Source organism: Diplotaxodon limnothrissa, linkage group LG2 (genome assembly GCF_057381915.1).
Source record: "Diplotaxodon limnothrissa isolate DT_005_m linkage group LG2, D_limnothrissa_male_GT1.1, whole genome shotgun sequence".
Classification (NCBI taxonomy): domain Eukaryota; kingdom Metazoa; phylum Chordata; class Actinopteri; order Cichliformes; family Cichlidae; genus Diplotaxodon; species Diplotaxodon limnothrissa.
The window spans coordinates 23,144,483-23,160,677 of record NC_140597.1 but is presented as its reverse complement, the minus strand read 5'-3'; the positions used below and the strand labels follow the sequence as shown (position 1 = coordinate 23,160,677).

At 40.4% G+C, this 16,195-nt stretch overlaps 1 protein-coding gene across 1 annotated transcript; it reads right to left on the bottom strand.

Moving 5' to 3' along the window:
* guf1 (GTP binding elongation factor GUF1) lies at positions 1-13,101 on the bottom strand. Its single transcript, XM_085368350.1, has 17 exons — positions 12,742-13,101; positions 12,332-12,443; positions 11,414-11,562; positions 10,459-10,539; positions 10,305-10,382; positions 10,135-10,218; positions 9,992-10,056; positions 9,697-9,900; positions 7,675-7,814; positions 7,328-7,451; positions 5,131-5,263; positions 3,570-3,713; positions 3,067-3,200; positions 2,694-2,795; positions 437-556; positions 302-338; positions 1-216 (listed from the first exon to the last, which is right to left on the bottom strand). The coding sequence occupies exons 1-17, from the start codon at positions 12,925-12,927 to the stop codon at positions 82-84; spliced, it is 2,028 nt and encodes a 675-aa protein (XP_085224476.1). The 5' UTR covers positions 12,928-13,101; the 3' UTR covers positions 1-81.
* Positions 13,102-16,195: the final 3,094 nt, after the last annotated feature.

Sequence of the window (16,195 nt, the reverse complement as noted above, 5' to 3'; positions counted from 1 at the left end):
TGCAGCACTTTATTCAAAGAAAACGTAACAGAGCCTTTCAATAACAAAAACCTGCTCCATGTTGTTTTATAGTCTCACAGTCTATTTTTCTTTCCTCTTCAGAACACTAATAAAAGCATCTTTGGGAACTTCCACATTGCCGATACGCCTCATCTTCTTTTTACCTTCTGCCTGTTTCTTCAGTAGCTTCATTTTCCGTGTAATGTCACCTCCATACTATCGAGACCAAAAAAAGTGATTTCAAAGCATCAGTGGTATATTTGGACTTTTCTAAGAAGAAAGAAAAACAAACTTTACTTACACATTTTGCGAGAACATTTTTTCTATACGCCTTTATTCTGGAAGAGACACGTGTGGTCATACCACATATTAAATACAGTACTTCACATCTGATTTCTACACATCATTTTAACAAAATCTTAGCTCTTGTACTTACGTTTCTCTTGCAATGACCTTACTTCCAATAGCTGCCTGTATGGCAATCTCAAACATCTGCCTTGGGATGGAGTCCTTTAGTCGCTCACACATGGCTTTCCCTGTACTGTACGCACGCTCCCTGTAATGAAAACACACTTATCAGAACAAATCATAAAACTGTTAAAGTACTGACGGGTGCCCATATATCAGCTTCACCCTGACAGGTAAAGCTGATGAAAAAGCAAATGAGAGTGGAGCAGAAAGTCCACTACCCTCACCACGTCACCTTAAAATACAGTATTGAATACTGACATGCCCGTGTGTCATTTACAATTAATCAATAAGCGTTCTGTTTGGGAGGTCAGCACAAAATCAAACCGTGGTTGAAGCCACAGGACTCACGGTACTTTGAAATTTAAACATTTGTCCTTAATCTAGAGTACTAGCTTAACAACAGACTGAAAAAAAGCAGCATTATTGGTGGTACTGTCTCCTAAACACTGAAGAATGCAAAGCCGGATTTTCACCAAAGTCAGTTTGACACTTGAAGTTTCACCAAACACTATCCACACCAATATATTTGGTGATTTAAAAATCCAGTATATGAAGCTGATATTTTTTTCTGTCACAAAACGAACTGATTTCCTGAACATTTGATATGTGTAGGTATTTATGAGTCCCTAATAAGATAATATGACAACGCAAGTTTGGTTGTTTTTATGGCTTTAGAAACATGTTGCCCACAGGGAAGTTGCAGAGTGCCCTCTGGTGTACAAACTACGCAACACCAACAGTCCTTTAGCTTTAGCTCACATTACAGAGACAGACATCAGCTGAGCGATTGAAAGGAAACAGTTAAAAGTCATAACATTTGTCTGATTTATTTTCTCACGCAATTATCTTATTTAGAATAAGTATGTTGTGCAAACTTGTGCACAACATACTCCATATAGCTTGTGTAGCTCTGTCCAAAGTTTTAAAATTATGCTTTATATTAGTATTATATAAAAATATAATGTCTTTGAAGGTTCTCAGTCATCCAGGTCATGGTAATCTAAGCAGCTTTAAAAGAAAGGCGACTGGAGTTTCTTGAAGACATTTCATCTATCAGCCAAAGTTTCAGGTGAACCCACTGTGACACCTTCCCACCCAAACCCTTTTGAGATCCCTTCCTAGACGCCTTAACGCCCACTCGCATAAGTCACATGATAGGGTGGGGCAAGGTCTCACAATGGGTTCACCCGTATAGTGATCCACATCAGTTTTCACACCCTGGCTCAGGTGATTAGGCAGATGATCAATGGATCAACGACCCTCTTAAGGACACTCCCAGTAGGGTTTAAAAATCTGGGACTCTCCACCAATTACCCTTAGAACTGAAGAAGGTTCTCGGATGAGAGGTGAAACGTCTTCAAGAAACTTCAAGAAGTTCAGAAGCTCCTTAGATAGTAATAGTTATTGATAATATATATTTACTTGTTTATTTGTAAGATATGTTAAGCCCGTGTAAAAATGAAAAAGCTTTCAGTTTTCTCGCGATTGGATAAAAGGAACTAGCTGTAATGGGTCAGCTAGCACCATCCTCTCAAATGAAGCATGAACTTCATCACCCATCTCTTTGGGAGAAACTGGATCATACATTTTCTATACATCTGTTTTCAAACTGTAAGGTATGTTAATGACTTCTCTACTTGAAAAGGCGTAGTGAACACGCCTCCAATAAAAGACATTCTGCTCTGTGATTGGTGCGTTGGCCTTAAGGAACAGACCGAAGCTTCGCTCGAGTCGGCTCAACTCCAAGGCTTACTGTATAAATCGTCTGAGAGTAGCCATCATTGGCGAAGCGTAGCGCCCTTCAATTACCTACGTCTGTGCTGGCTCCTGTACCAGCTTTGCTAGTGAGTACATTACACACAGATCTTGCTGAGCGTCATCACTTTTCTTCTGTAAAGTTACTCCTTTGTCCTTGTCCAGTGTGTAAAGTCATGTTAACAGCAGCTGCCAAAAGGCCTTTTTTTCTTAAATGTTAACCATAGTGCTGAATACATTTCATGCTTCACAGGCAAAGAGTAATTACTATAGCAATGAAGGACTATATACTGTAACCTTGCCAGTAACAATAACAATGAAGGTAAGAATATGACCAAAAAAATTCATAACAAGGTGCTCTTAAGTAACATCAGAGTCACATGTCCTGGCCAAACAAAGTAAATCATTCAGTGAAAATTAACACAAAAGTCTCAATTTTTTACCTCAGAGCATTATCTGAAATGTACCTGTGTACAACTGTGGTCAGCTCTTCTACTGGGCGTCCATTCAGCAGAATATCCATCTTTATCAAATCAGCAGCCTGGTAACCTGCATTCTCATAATCAAAGCTGCGCAACATAAAAATACATAAGGTGCACAGGAGAGGCTACACCATTAGAGTGCATGGAAAAAGATTTTACACCAAAATTAAAATGAACTAATAACTTAATGTGTGAAACCTATTTTTAAACTTGTAACATTGGATACTTTCCATAATCTACACTTTCCTAAAAATTATACCTTCTATAAATCTTAATACCTAAATACTGCAGATGAAACCTACAAAATCTATAAAAATCCTTTACACAGTGTATTTACATAACACTTTGATGGCTTTACCTGGCGTATCCAGATGAGAGTGATTTGAGGAGGTCATAGAAATCCACCACGATTTCATTTAAAGGGAAGAGATATTTCATCATGACACGCTGGTCATCTATGTACACCATGTTCTTCTGGACCGCCCTGCGATTCTATAAGAACACAAACCGTTAGTCTGACATGTTATTGATACACCAGCTATAACTTTATTGGTTATTTCTGAAACAGAGGAAGGCTGCATGGAGACAAAAACACCTGAAAATGTCAGTCTCATCGGAAAATACGTTCTTCATAAACACAGATGGAAATTCGTTCTCCAGGTTACAGTATTATTGGTCCTCTTTGTCATCAGACCAGTTTTTAAAGAGTTAAAAGAATTTGTTCTCCCACAATTTAGATAAGATGTTTACAAAGTAGAGCGATAATGTTAAAATAGAAAAGTAAAATAACTTGTACAGGTTAAACTGCAGACGGAGGTTTTCTTCTATATTCCATCTGCATTTTTCCCATTTCCTTCTTACCAAACACAGAGTCATAATCTTTCCAATGTAAACGTCTGGAGCGAGAATGGTCCCCAGGACCATGGGCTCCAAATACTCTGACACGACCGACCTGTCGGGGAACTGAGCAGGATTCACAATGGTTATCTCCTCACTGCCATGTTCCTGTAAGCAGAAGAAGGTTTGAACATTGTAAAACATATTTATTTCTATTTTCTGAGATTTTTTAATAATTTGTCACAAAATAATAGAAAATCATTACAATATTTACTGACAGTGGGATAAGAACGTTTCCCAGCATTACACGTTGTTTTGTCTTTGAACCAACGATCTGACACATTCTTAAAGTGAATGAGTGCACTGGGCAGCTAAACAACATCAAACGCCTTGAAAGACCACAGAAGACAACTCAAGCCAATGATCACAGAATTATTTTCTTCGTAAGAAACAACTTAACAGCATCTAACAAATTCAAGAACACTGAAGCAGATAGACATAACATTATCAGGTGACGCCTTCATGAATGGACATACAGAGGATTTACAACAAGGTTTAAACGTCTGGTTTCATTCAAAAACAAGAAGGCCAGATTAGACTTTGGCAGAAAACATCTACAAGAGCAAAACAAACAAAAATAAGTGTGGAGATATAAAACCAAGACTAAATTGTAGCACTTTGTATAGAAAAGGAAAGAATACCTCATGATCTGAAACAATCAGCAGAGGCATATATGACTGCCAGTGGATCCATGTCACTAGTGTTTACTGATGATGTGACCTGATATGAAGTATCAGGATGAATTGTGAAGTGTACATGGCTGTACTCTCTGCTCAGGTTCAGCTAAATGCTGCAAAAACCAATTGTCCAGCCCTTCACAGAGCAAATGAATAACAACATATAGCAAAGAAATGGGATATTCTTCAATGGCCAAGTCAGTCACCTGATTTTAACCCAGTAGAGCTGCTCTTTAGTTAGTGAAGACTAAAATGAATGCAGAGAGACAAGCAAGCAGCAACTGAAGGTTGCTGCATTAAAGGTCTAACACAGGATCTCAAGGCGGGAAAGGATTTTCATCTGAGAAAAAAAATCATTATATTTAAAATTCTGTTAGTTTTTCCAGTTACTTTTGGGGCTCTGGAAATCAGAGACTATGCATGAATATGGCTGTGAATCCTAAAATGTTAATAAAATATCTTTGCTAAACCCCTTAAATAAAAAGCTGAAAGTCTAAACTTTAATCACACTGTGAATGTTTGATTTAAAATGATGCGGAGAGGCGATATTACAAAAATAATAATAAAACGTTTAATGGTCCAACTATTTATAGAGCTGAGTGCACGATAAGTAACAGAGGGACTTCAGCATGCTTTGTGTTTTCCCATTAGCGTTAGAACATTCTGCACCATTTCCCATCAGGTAGCTCCTACACTATATCATTTTACAGGAAGCAAGCCAGTGACACCAGACAGCCTTCATCCATAATCAATTTCCAAGTCAGCTGAAACTTGCTTTTTGATGAAATCAGCGTGAGCCAAGCTCTGCAGCAAGGCTAGAAGATATACGAGCGTGGAATGGCTCTTACCTTGATGAGTTTGGCTGAGGAGAGCACAGCCTTGTAGGGCACGGTGGGCGCAGTCACGATAACAGAAGCATTGTATTCCTGCTCCAGCCTCTGATTGAACACCTCCATGTGGAGGAGACCCAGGAAGCCAAGTCTGCAGGGGGACAGGAAGGTCCACAGGTGCACTCGAGCTTCATAATTGATATTCAGGCTTTTAATTAGAAAGAGGCCGTTTGGAAACAGTTCAACAGTAAGTAAGACTCATTGCTATCCCAGCACAGTGTTGTACATTTAGATTGTCTAAATCACGCCCATGAACAGAATCGAATGTACATCATCTGGACTGATAATGTGACCTGAGATAATAAACAGACTCGTACTTGGCTGAGTAATCTGGCAACACCCAGTATGTCCTAAGGAAAGTTATGTTTCCCCGATTAATCATTTGTTGTTAAAGTTTGTGAACAAAATCATGACAGAATATTAAACTGGATTCAGCTCATTAATTTTCTCATCAATAAACACACAAAAGTCCAAAGTGACAAAGCAGAAAACAGCTTTTGTAAACTTTTGCGATTTTTTTTTTTCAGACTTCATTTAAAAACTTGGTCAACCAGAAAGCTGGGCATTAATGGGAAATGAGGATTTTACTGTTTGGGACGGTCATGCTAACTGCCACATTCTGCCACGGCAGATGGCCCCGCCCCTCCCTAAGCCTGGTTCTGCTGGAGGTTTCTTCCTGTTAAAAGGGAGTTTTTCCTTCCCACTGTCGCCAAGTGCTTGCTCATAGGGGGTCTTCTCGTGTTGGGAATTCTCTGCATTATTTTAGGGTCTTTACCTTACTTTTGACTTTGACTGTGATTTGATGTTATATAAATAAGATTGAATTAAACTGAACTGAACATGTTGTGTTGCTGAGCACACGTAATTCCAGATTCTTGTGCATTACAGATGATCATTTAATACACAAAAACACCAAAAAACACAACTAAATAACGCCAATCCAGAAAAAAAAAGTAAGCTGTCAAGCTATTAGCATCACAGTCTGTTTCATTGATGTATCCTGTGTCCCTCTTTTTCTCCTCATGTAGGCAAGATAGAGACCACTGAGGGAAAACAGTGCACAGAATTCTAGAGACAACTTTTTGACTAAGTACACAAACACAGTCTGTGTTTGTCCTCCATATCTAACTATGGAGGAGTGTGGTATCTTTGAGTTGATAGTGCGTGGCAGACTGACAGACAGAACTCTGTCAAGACTCAGATCAGAGGAAGATAAACAAAAATGAGATGAAGCTGCCCAAAGAGTGTGGCAGCCTCTGACCTTCTCAAAGAAAAATCTTGACACACCAACAGTCCTCGAATATCTGGCTTCCCGGCTAGTCTAAGTAATCTGAGACAAATCTTGGTTGTTGCTGATGGTCAGTTGCTACTAGCAGACATTCCAGTCTCTGGTTACCAAGGTAACCCTATAATGCATTTACCACCCTATCGTAAGTGAATCAGTAACAGTATCTTTCACTGTAACTGGCAGACACTTCAGTCGTTCGCCCTGAGAAAAGTTTAACTTTATCAAAGTCTTCTGGTTTAAAATTGATTACTCTGCCACACTCTCACACATCTCGGTGGCATGTGTTGAGGAGACCAGCCTCTGATTGTCACCTTGTGTGCTCAGGAGGATCTCAGGCTGGGGCAAAGGTTTACATTTCAAGAAGATGATGACCCAACACAGACTGCCAAGAAAACATGAAAAACAGTCCTGGTGTGGCCCAGCTAGAGTCCAGAGTCTGGACTTAAAGTTGATAGAGAACCTCTCAAGAGACCAAAGGCTGTGCACTGACCTAACTAACCAATCTCGTTAAGCTTAAATGACTCTGCCAAGAAAAATAGAAGATATTTCCAAAACTGTAGTGTGCCAAGCTTGTAGGGGTCATTCCAAAAAAGCCGTGACGCTGTCAGTGGTGCCTGCTGCCAAAGGTGCTTTCACCCTGTACCAAGTGCCTGAACACTAACATAAATGGGAAATTTGAATTTTTTCAATACTTTTACAGTAACCTCCTTAAAATCTCATAAGTGGGAACTAAACATTTGTGTGTCCACACCTCAGTGTCTTAATTACCCAAACACTTTGTTTCCATTCACCCCTACATGACACCCAACAGCCCAATCCTTGGCTGGGTATCATTTTTAGTCTAATTCAAAAAACATTCATGCCAACCTCCATCCTGCCCCCAGGGCCAGACTGCTGTCTCTTTGCACTGCGACACTTGAGTCATTCAGGGTCAGTCTTTCAATGGCGCTGCGGAGGCCAGTGTATTCTGACTGGTCCATTGGATACATGCCTGAGGGACGGGAAAAATAGAGAGTGTACATCAGCAGGAAACAAGACTTCTGCATCACAGTGGAAACACAAAGGACTTTCATCTTTATCCAGTTCTTTCGAAGTACTCAGGACTAAGCTTCACATTATTACCATCTCACAGTGTTTATGTAGAAATGGTTACATTAGCTCAAGTTCTTAATCTTTTTTATTTTTCTCATTGAAACAGAAAGGACACTTCTTACCAGCAAAGACCATGGCTTTGGCAGGTTTGAATCCTGGGAGAGCTTCGACTGGCTGTTCCTGCAGGTAGAGTGTGTCACCGATCTGGGCCTCTTTCACATCCTTCATCCCTGCTATGATGTAACCCACCTGACCTGCAAATCTACAAAAAAACCAACCTCAGAAAGCAACACTAATTTATAACCTTCAGTCTTTATTTTGCAAAAACCTCTGCACACCTGTAAATGAAACTGATTTTTTAACCTGTGGTTATTTTGGAAATGTTGGTCTGTATATTCAACAGTTCAAGTAACTGATAAAATAAAATAACAGTAATTATTGTCAAAGGTAGACTCTGAGAAATCAGAGAAAGCATACAAAAAATAATGATAAGGTGTGATCAAAATGTTTGCCGACTCCCACCATAAAATAATAAATAATAATTTACCCAGTTTAACCTTTTAAATTTGGTTGATATCCCACATAAGGTCATCTCATTGTAAAGTGCTGTGAGCATAACCTGTAGATAAAAGATGGACACGGCCTATATGTCATAACAGTAAAGCCAACAAGTGAGTTTTGTGTAGTGTGGTGAATTTTGTGGTTTTAAAAAGAAGTCTACTTCCAAGCTCCAAGACTTTCAGTAAACACATTCATGATGGGTTTAGAGCAGCGGTCCCCAACCCCTGGGCCATGGACCGGTACTGGTCCGTGAGTCATTTGGTACCGGGCCACGAGAGTTGAGGCTCAGGTGTGAAATTTATGGTTTTCGGGATTTTTATCGTTAACTCTGTTTCCCTGGGTCTCTTCCCGTGTTGTAGTTGTGTGTCTTATTTTGAAAGAAATATTTACGCGTTACCATAACTTTCAGTGTTGTTGGCGCATTTCAGGAGGACGATGCTAATAAAGTTACACAATTACACAGTGGATTCACATTTATTATTATGTTTACAAAATACCACAGGTTTTGTCTTAGTCGGGTCATTTTATTTTGTTGTATTTATCCGCGACACCTTAAAGGCCGGTCCATGAAAATATTCTCTGACATTAAACCGGTCTGTGGCGCAAAAAAGGTTGGGGCCCGCTGGTTTAAAGTATCAAATGTTACTGCCAAGTCATACTGAATACAACAAAATTGTCATTAATGTCCAGTAGGAGCATAAAGCAGAGTGTGCTTTACCATGCTGTTGACATGTCGTTGCCATACTGCTGTGCAGTGTCCCTCAGTTTCTGTCAGACCTGCCCATTGCTCAAAACATCAAGATGGCAACAGTGGAAATGCTCGGCTGTAGGTTTTACTAACCAATTAATGAGTAGGTCCATCTTTTATATACATTCTATGGCATAAACATTCCAGGGCTCCTGCTATATTTTGATTGTTCTTTGGAGGTTCTGTTCTGACCATGTCCATATGCACATCTGCTGTTTCCCCATGGGCTGCAAACTCACAGAGAGGGTAAACATCAACGTCAGTGTCAAACTGACTCCATCTTCCTGCTGACAATTATCACTTTCAAAAGTGTGCACGTGAAAAATACTGAAGGCGGCACATCGAGTCAGGAATCAACCTAAAATGTTCTTTAAAGCTCACGCTCTCAAGTATAACGTCTTCACTTCCTTCCTCACCATCTTTCCTCACCTCCAGCACTAGATTGGGCTCCTTAGAGCTTCGTCGTTCTGAACCTGAGGATGACGGGTCACTGTTTTCTCACAGTGTAGGAGTTGATTCAGCACACGTCAACTGATCAAGTGAAAGCGGTCAGAACAGGATCAATCAGGAACTCTTAAAACAATCGTGAGCTACGTGATAAAAGACCACCTTTAAGGGGACAGCAGCCAAACTTAAATCAGGTAATCAGGTAAGTTTTCATCCCTTGCAGTGGAAACTCTTTTTCATATAAATTTGCTGAAAGTAGTTTAGTTTTTATTTATGTAAAACGTTACGATCACTGACTGTAGCAGAGATCATGAGATGAATCCTAAAGTCAGTTTTAGTGGAAATGAAAAGAAATGGGAAAAATGAGTGGAGGATTAACAGAGCGTACAGCTTCTGCGTTGGGTGCTCATCTGGCCGGAGAAGGCCTAGCTCGTTGACCTCGTAGGCTTTTCCGAGATGTGCCGACACGATCTTGTCCCCTTTTTTGACCCGACCTCCAAACACGGCAATGTTGGCCACGACTCCTCTGTAGTGGTCAAAATTGGAGTCAAACACTAAGGCTTTAAATGGGTCTTCAGTGCTCGCTATGGGCCTGTGAAAAAGTAGTAACATTTTACGTTTGTGTTTTTGTTTTATATCAAATATTTTTCAGACAAGGAGTAAAACCAGCAGAGCCTTCTTACGGTGGAATCCTGTTTACAACAGCTTGGAGCACCTTGTCAACATTTGTTCCAAGTTTAGCTGAAATCTGAAGAACACACGGAGACATTTCTCAGAAAAGTGACTCAAAGCAAAGTGAAGAGCAGCTTTTGCAGCAAGTGCTCACCCTGATGCATTCTTCGCGTGGAATATCAAACACCTTTTCAATCTGTGACTCCACCCGCTCTGGATCAGCATTTTTCAAATCAATCTGAAGGAGACGCACCAGAATCAAACATGTGTTCGACTATAACGATAGCGTGTAACAAACCCAAACAGTGGAAGGTCAGATCGTACCTTATTGATGACGGGAATGATTGTCAGCTGAGCTTCAAATGCCAGGTAGAAGTTAGCAACAGTTTGTGCCTGAATGCCCTTCACACGACAGCAAAAAATTAAAATCGTCACACTTATGCAGCAAGCACATGACAAAGAAAGCATATTTTAGTACCTGATTGGCATCAACGATCAACAGGACACCCTGGCAAGCAGAAATCGAGCGAGACACTTCGTAGCTGAAGTCGACGTGACCCTGAGGAGAAGATTCACATGCACAGCTTGAGCAAAAACAACTTTACGGGAAAATGGCATGTTAGCCCGGGGATCACAAACTCATCTTTGGGCCACATACAGCTCATTTTGATTTTAATAAGTGCAGTTTCAACAGTATGTCTGTAACTATGTGGAAGTGCTCTTAAAGAGTTCAACATATCCTCTGCAGAAAGAATATATTTCATACATGCAAACTTTTGAGCTAACAAAGATGGAGGAAGCCATGCTCTAAAATTACAGCAGCGCAAACTGTGTGATCACATTGTTATGCGAATTTGCATGTATTCAGTTGGTGATGCAGAAAATCTATAACTGTTTTTATTCTTGGTCCCAATGCTGCAGAGGCTCTTTTACACAGATAAATTTGCAACGAATGAGCTCAGACTTGAACATTGATCAGTCTGTAAGCTATTTATCACCAAGAATACCTTTTCAATCAATAAGATAAATTTCACTTTGACCTGATGGCAAATGTCACATCGACTGTCAGGAAGCGCTAAAGTAAATATATTAGACTAAATATTCTTTTTTTCCTCCACTAAGTGAAGTGGTGATTGGTTAATGACTTTTCTCAGCTTTACTCTCATCATACTTGCAGCAACAGTGTTTTATTTGAATGCTCATTATAGATCTGCTGCACCTGTTCCTCTGATAATGTCTCTGAGTGGAGAAGGGTGTAACTCTTTTGATTTTGTGGAAAAAGAGAGTGAAACGATGCATGCAACAGCTGATAACTGCCATTGTGACACCTGTCAGCTGTGAGGGGGGTTTTAGGTTCGTCGGGCTAGTTAACGCAACAAAGCCCGGTTCTATTGAATTTGCTACTTAGTATACCAACGTACACCTCTCCTTACCGGGGTGTCAATGAGGTTCAGGAGGTACCGCTGCCCCTCGTGGTTGTAAAACAAAGACGCTGTCTGGGCCTTTACGGTTATCCCCCTCTCTCGCTCCACCTGCAGCTTGTCCAGCACCTGTTTGTTCTTCTCTGTCTTCGCTATCGCACCTGTTTGTTAGTGACACCATCAGTGAAAATGACATGAATTAGTTTCAACATATGCAACACCAAAAAATGTGAACTGCTGACGGGTGTTCCCTGACGTGTGTGAGAGGTGCTATCGGGCCTCCAGCAGCAGGAGTAGGGTGACCAGGAGTCGTACTTTAGATTGCTCATACCACATCGCTCATATACTGACATAATGTCCCAGGGAAGAATATGAACTTAAGTCACAGAGTACATGTGAGTCTCAAATGAAGTGTGTGGCTGAAAAAGGGTAGCAGTGATGTATGGGCTCATCCCCAGTGAACTCCAGACTAGGCAGCAGCTGAAAACAGCTACAACACGTTGACAGTTATAGAAAGCCATCAAGTCACGCTCCCCTCAATCCTTGATCTAGTTATGCTGAAATGAAACCAAAGTCAAATACAACTGATTTGTCCTCACACATTAAATTCCAAGTTTCTCCTGTTTTTGGATGCGTTTATTTCTCAAATTTCAGACCACCTCTTAGCATCAGAAACACGTGTCACACTGCATCACACAACCCTGCTCTTTGCCTCACATTTGTTTCTTTGTTACTTTTACCCTTAAGTAGAGGACACTGTGGAGTTTCACTCGTGGAGCACTCTCGACAGGAGCAATATTACAAGTTTGTGTCATTAACTTCTACCTCCTGGACGTTTAAAAAAATAAAAATAAATTATGATTAATTTGGATTTGCTAAAAAATGAAAAGGTGAAAAGCTGACAGTGTAGAGTGTGGAGAGCAAACATACCAGTCATTTCCAGCAGTCTGTCAGCCAAGGTGCTTTTCCCGTGATCAATATGGGCGATGATGCAGAAGTTCCTGATTCTGTCCACAGGGAATTTGGACAGGTCCACAGCATCCTTAAAAGCAAAACAGCAGAAGCGTGCACTGAACAGCTGTATTATAGTACTCCACCTAAAGCCATGCTGCACACTTGGTTCAGTAACTGCAGCTTATGGTTCTCTGGGGGCGACAAACAGAGAGCTACTGGCTAATGGAGGCAACAACTTTATGACTGTGCAGCTCCTTGGCTGTACTCTCAGAGTCCTTTCCGGACTGTAACACCAGGGTACCTGGTTATAATTATTAATATTATCGTTATCAATGTTTATTGTATCTAGTTCACGCTGACAGTACCAGGTCCCAGCAGTTTATTACCTTGTCGGACTGGGTGCTTAGCCTCCTGGAGCTGCTGCATAGCACAGGCAGTGCTTTCATCCAGCGGTGTCTAAACACTGTGTAGGTCACATTAGAGTCTTGATTCTTCCTTCTGCACATTTTAAACTGCAGCACACGTCTAAACAGGGGCGTCCCACAGCACCGTTTCACCATAGAAAACGACATGTTTCGGTTCCGCTTGTAGCCTCACGCCATGAAGAAGACAGGGAGGAGAAATAATGATGATGTAATGTTCACGCGATACAATTAAATATACTAATTATATATATAAACGAAACTTTAAAAGAAAGAGCACTGTAATCATAATAACCCCGGCGCATTTGCTTTCAGAGGGCTGACATTTTGGGTGACAGGTCAGCGGCAAGGACTTCTGGGAAATGTTGTTCGTTTATCAAGAGAGGCGCAACACAACAAGAGGAAGCCTTACAATAACTTCCGTTTTCGTTTAGTCCAGCACAGAAAGCAAAAACATCTCTTTAATTCAAATGTACACTCAGCAAAGGTTAGCGCACCTCCCTTCTAATCTGCCGAGATGACACTAATGTCGATAAAGCTAGCTCGACTGCTGCTGTTCATGTGAAAGGATGTAAAAAAAAAGAAAAAAAAGGCTAATACGACCCCAGGTCAGGCTAGTGCTTTTCTAAATATTATACAGCAATGTCCATAGTGATTATTGCCGCAATAATATTTTTACACTCACGTTTGAAACCATCGAAAGCGTCCAGGGGTCAACTGTCACCGCATAAAAATACCTTTGGAAATAACTGACAGGTGGAAGTCCCGCCCACTCAGGCTGTCAGATGAAGGATAAAAATGGATATCAGTTGCTATGACAACGAAACTGCCTCTCGCACAAGAATAGATTATGCCTCTCTTCTTTGTGCCAGCACAGATAATAAGCCTCTGCTAGTCCCCGCTTCTGCCTGTCATGCAATCATCTTTCCCCTTTTCAAAACGTGAGACTTTTAAACTGGGCGACGCGTTTGATTGAAAGCTGTTTTGCTTTCGATAATAAATGGCAGGCTTTTAAATGTAACGTGTTGCATTCATCCGTTTCAAAGACATCGCCTCATTCATCAAAGGCGCTTCTGCCTCGTTTCTCCCGCATAATAAAAAATGATGCCGGTCATAAATCTCTCAGAAACAGGACTGTCTGTTGGTATGCAAGACATCGTGCACGTGTAATTCTTTGCAGTGTTAAAACTTTAATATACTTTAATATAGTATAAAACTAGTGTAAAACCAGGGGTGCAGTCATGGGGGAGAAACATGGGGGTCAAAGGCACCACTCCTCTGGTCACCCAACACAAACAATGTTAATGGCTATTATACACTTGTTGCATCAAATAACCTATTTTATCCCACTTTTAGAACTTTTTTTGCAGAAGCATTTGAGCAGTGCTTAACTGCAGAAATACAACTGCAGCTACTATGTTTGCTCAGTTAAACAACAGAATTGGAACATGCTAAGAGATTAAAAAGAAACTTGACATGTTTATGACCTGTAATAATGTTTTTCGTGTGTTCTTAAGGTTACATTTGAAAAAGTAGAAAACCTCTCTGGGTACTGAACCCTTAGGATTCATCAGACAAGGATTTAGGAGCCTAATTTTATAAATAAAACTGAACTTAATTGAATTATGTTATCTGGCTGGATTTTTTTCACCAGAAAAATCCCAGTGAGCTTCCTGTATTCCAAGAAGACAAAAAGGAGGACCTTCATATGCACTGATTACTTTCCACTCATATGAATCTTTCAGCCTTGTTACACCATTTTTAGTTTTTTTGTGTAAAATGGATGTCGTGAAATAAAACGTCCGTCAGCACTGATTTCTGTCAGACCACCGCTCACCCACAGTGTGGATGGAAAAATGAAACTTCAGCGAGCTTTGCATTAACAGCTCAGCGCCACAGGGCTTTTTGTGGGTTTTGCCAACACGCTCATAATGATAGTTCCTGTCAGCCGAGGAGCACTGGTTGACAACAAATCCTCTTCTACTGAGGAAGGGCCGAGTTGCATCAATTGTGGTCCCAGGAGCCTACAGAGCTGTTGTGAACTGAGCTACAGTTGAGAGCTGTTCTCAAAATACTAATATAACACATTTCAGATTCATTTCAAATACCATCGAACTTGAATGGATTCAAGAAACTGTGCTTTAAAGGATACACCTAAATGATATCTTACAACCCCTGTTATTTGTTTATATAGCAATTCCCAATGCTGACATGTTAACTAGCTTCACTGAAAAGATATAGAAAGACAGAATCCGACTTTCTACTAGGTCTGAAATATGAAATAAACACTTTGTAAAATACATTGTTTCCCTATGAAAGCATGAAAAACGGTGACCTCGGAGATGGAGCCAATGTGGCAAGAAAACTGGTTCTTTGAATGAGAACCTGAGGCTGAGTCAGTCCCATTAGACTAGATGTTAGGAAGCCCTGTAACAGCAGAAATAAACATGTTTATAACCTGCTACAGAAAACCTGGTGAGTTTTAGTCTCTGGTCTATAATTAAATTTCCTGCTTCCCTTCACTTGTTTAAATTATATTAAGCATTGAAGTGGATTATAATGCGCAGGAATGCTCTGGCTGCCAGGTGGGTTACAGGCAGCTGTCTCTTAGGTGTAACCTCAGCAAATTCACTCTGAACTGATTCAGTGAACTGGATCTTTGAACCATATTTGTGGTGTCTGCCATTTAGAGCACTTTAATGCAATTATCTGACATAATTTGTTTGATTGTTGTACGGCTCATTGTACTAATAGAACATCAAGAGGTCTGTCTTCCAGTTTTGATGAGGGAAATTCTAGTGGGTTGAGTTTTTTTGGGTGATATACCACCAATAGCAGGTTTTTGTGTCTGTGTGATCCACCCATACATTCTTTGGATGCACCATGCTAACCAAGCCAGTTAATGTTAGCTAATAACTCCACCCTCATCTCCCAATCCAGTCTTTAAGTCTGACGTCATTAGCTGTTTCTGGGTCCAAACTCTGCTTCAGGTCCCAAAGTCAAACGAACACTGGCGCAACACACAGTTACAAACTGTCTAAATTCTTTCATCTTTAATAAAATGATCAGTGTGGCTGCTCTGCCTGGCATAACAGTTAAATTTAAAATCTGGGAATCCATGAAAACAGAGTTTATTAAATTTAACAGAGTTAGAAGTTAGCAGGAAGTTAGCTCGCTAGTTTCCAACTAAACATAATATAGCATGTTCTGACTGAGAGATTTCTGAAAAGATTAAAATGTACAGCTCTGCTATCACTTCAGACATAAATGAAGACAAAAAACTAAACAGTAGTCACGTTTGAAGTTTTACTTTAGTTGGGCTAGCTGGTATATAATGATGTGCTACTTTGTGGCTAGCTATGCGGCTATGGTTAACATAATATAAACATTGAAGCTGGAGGATGAACGCTAACTTAAG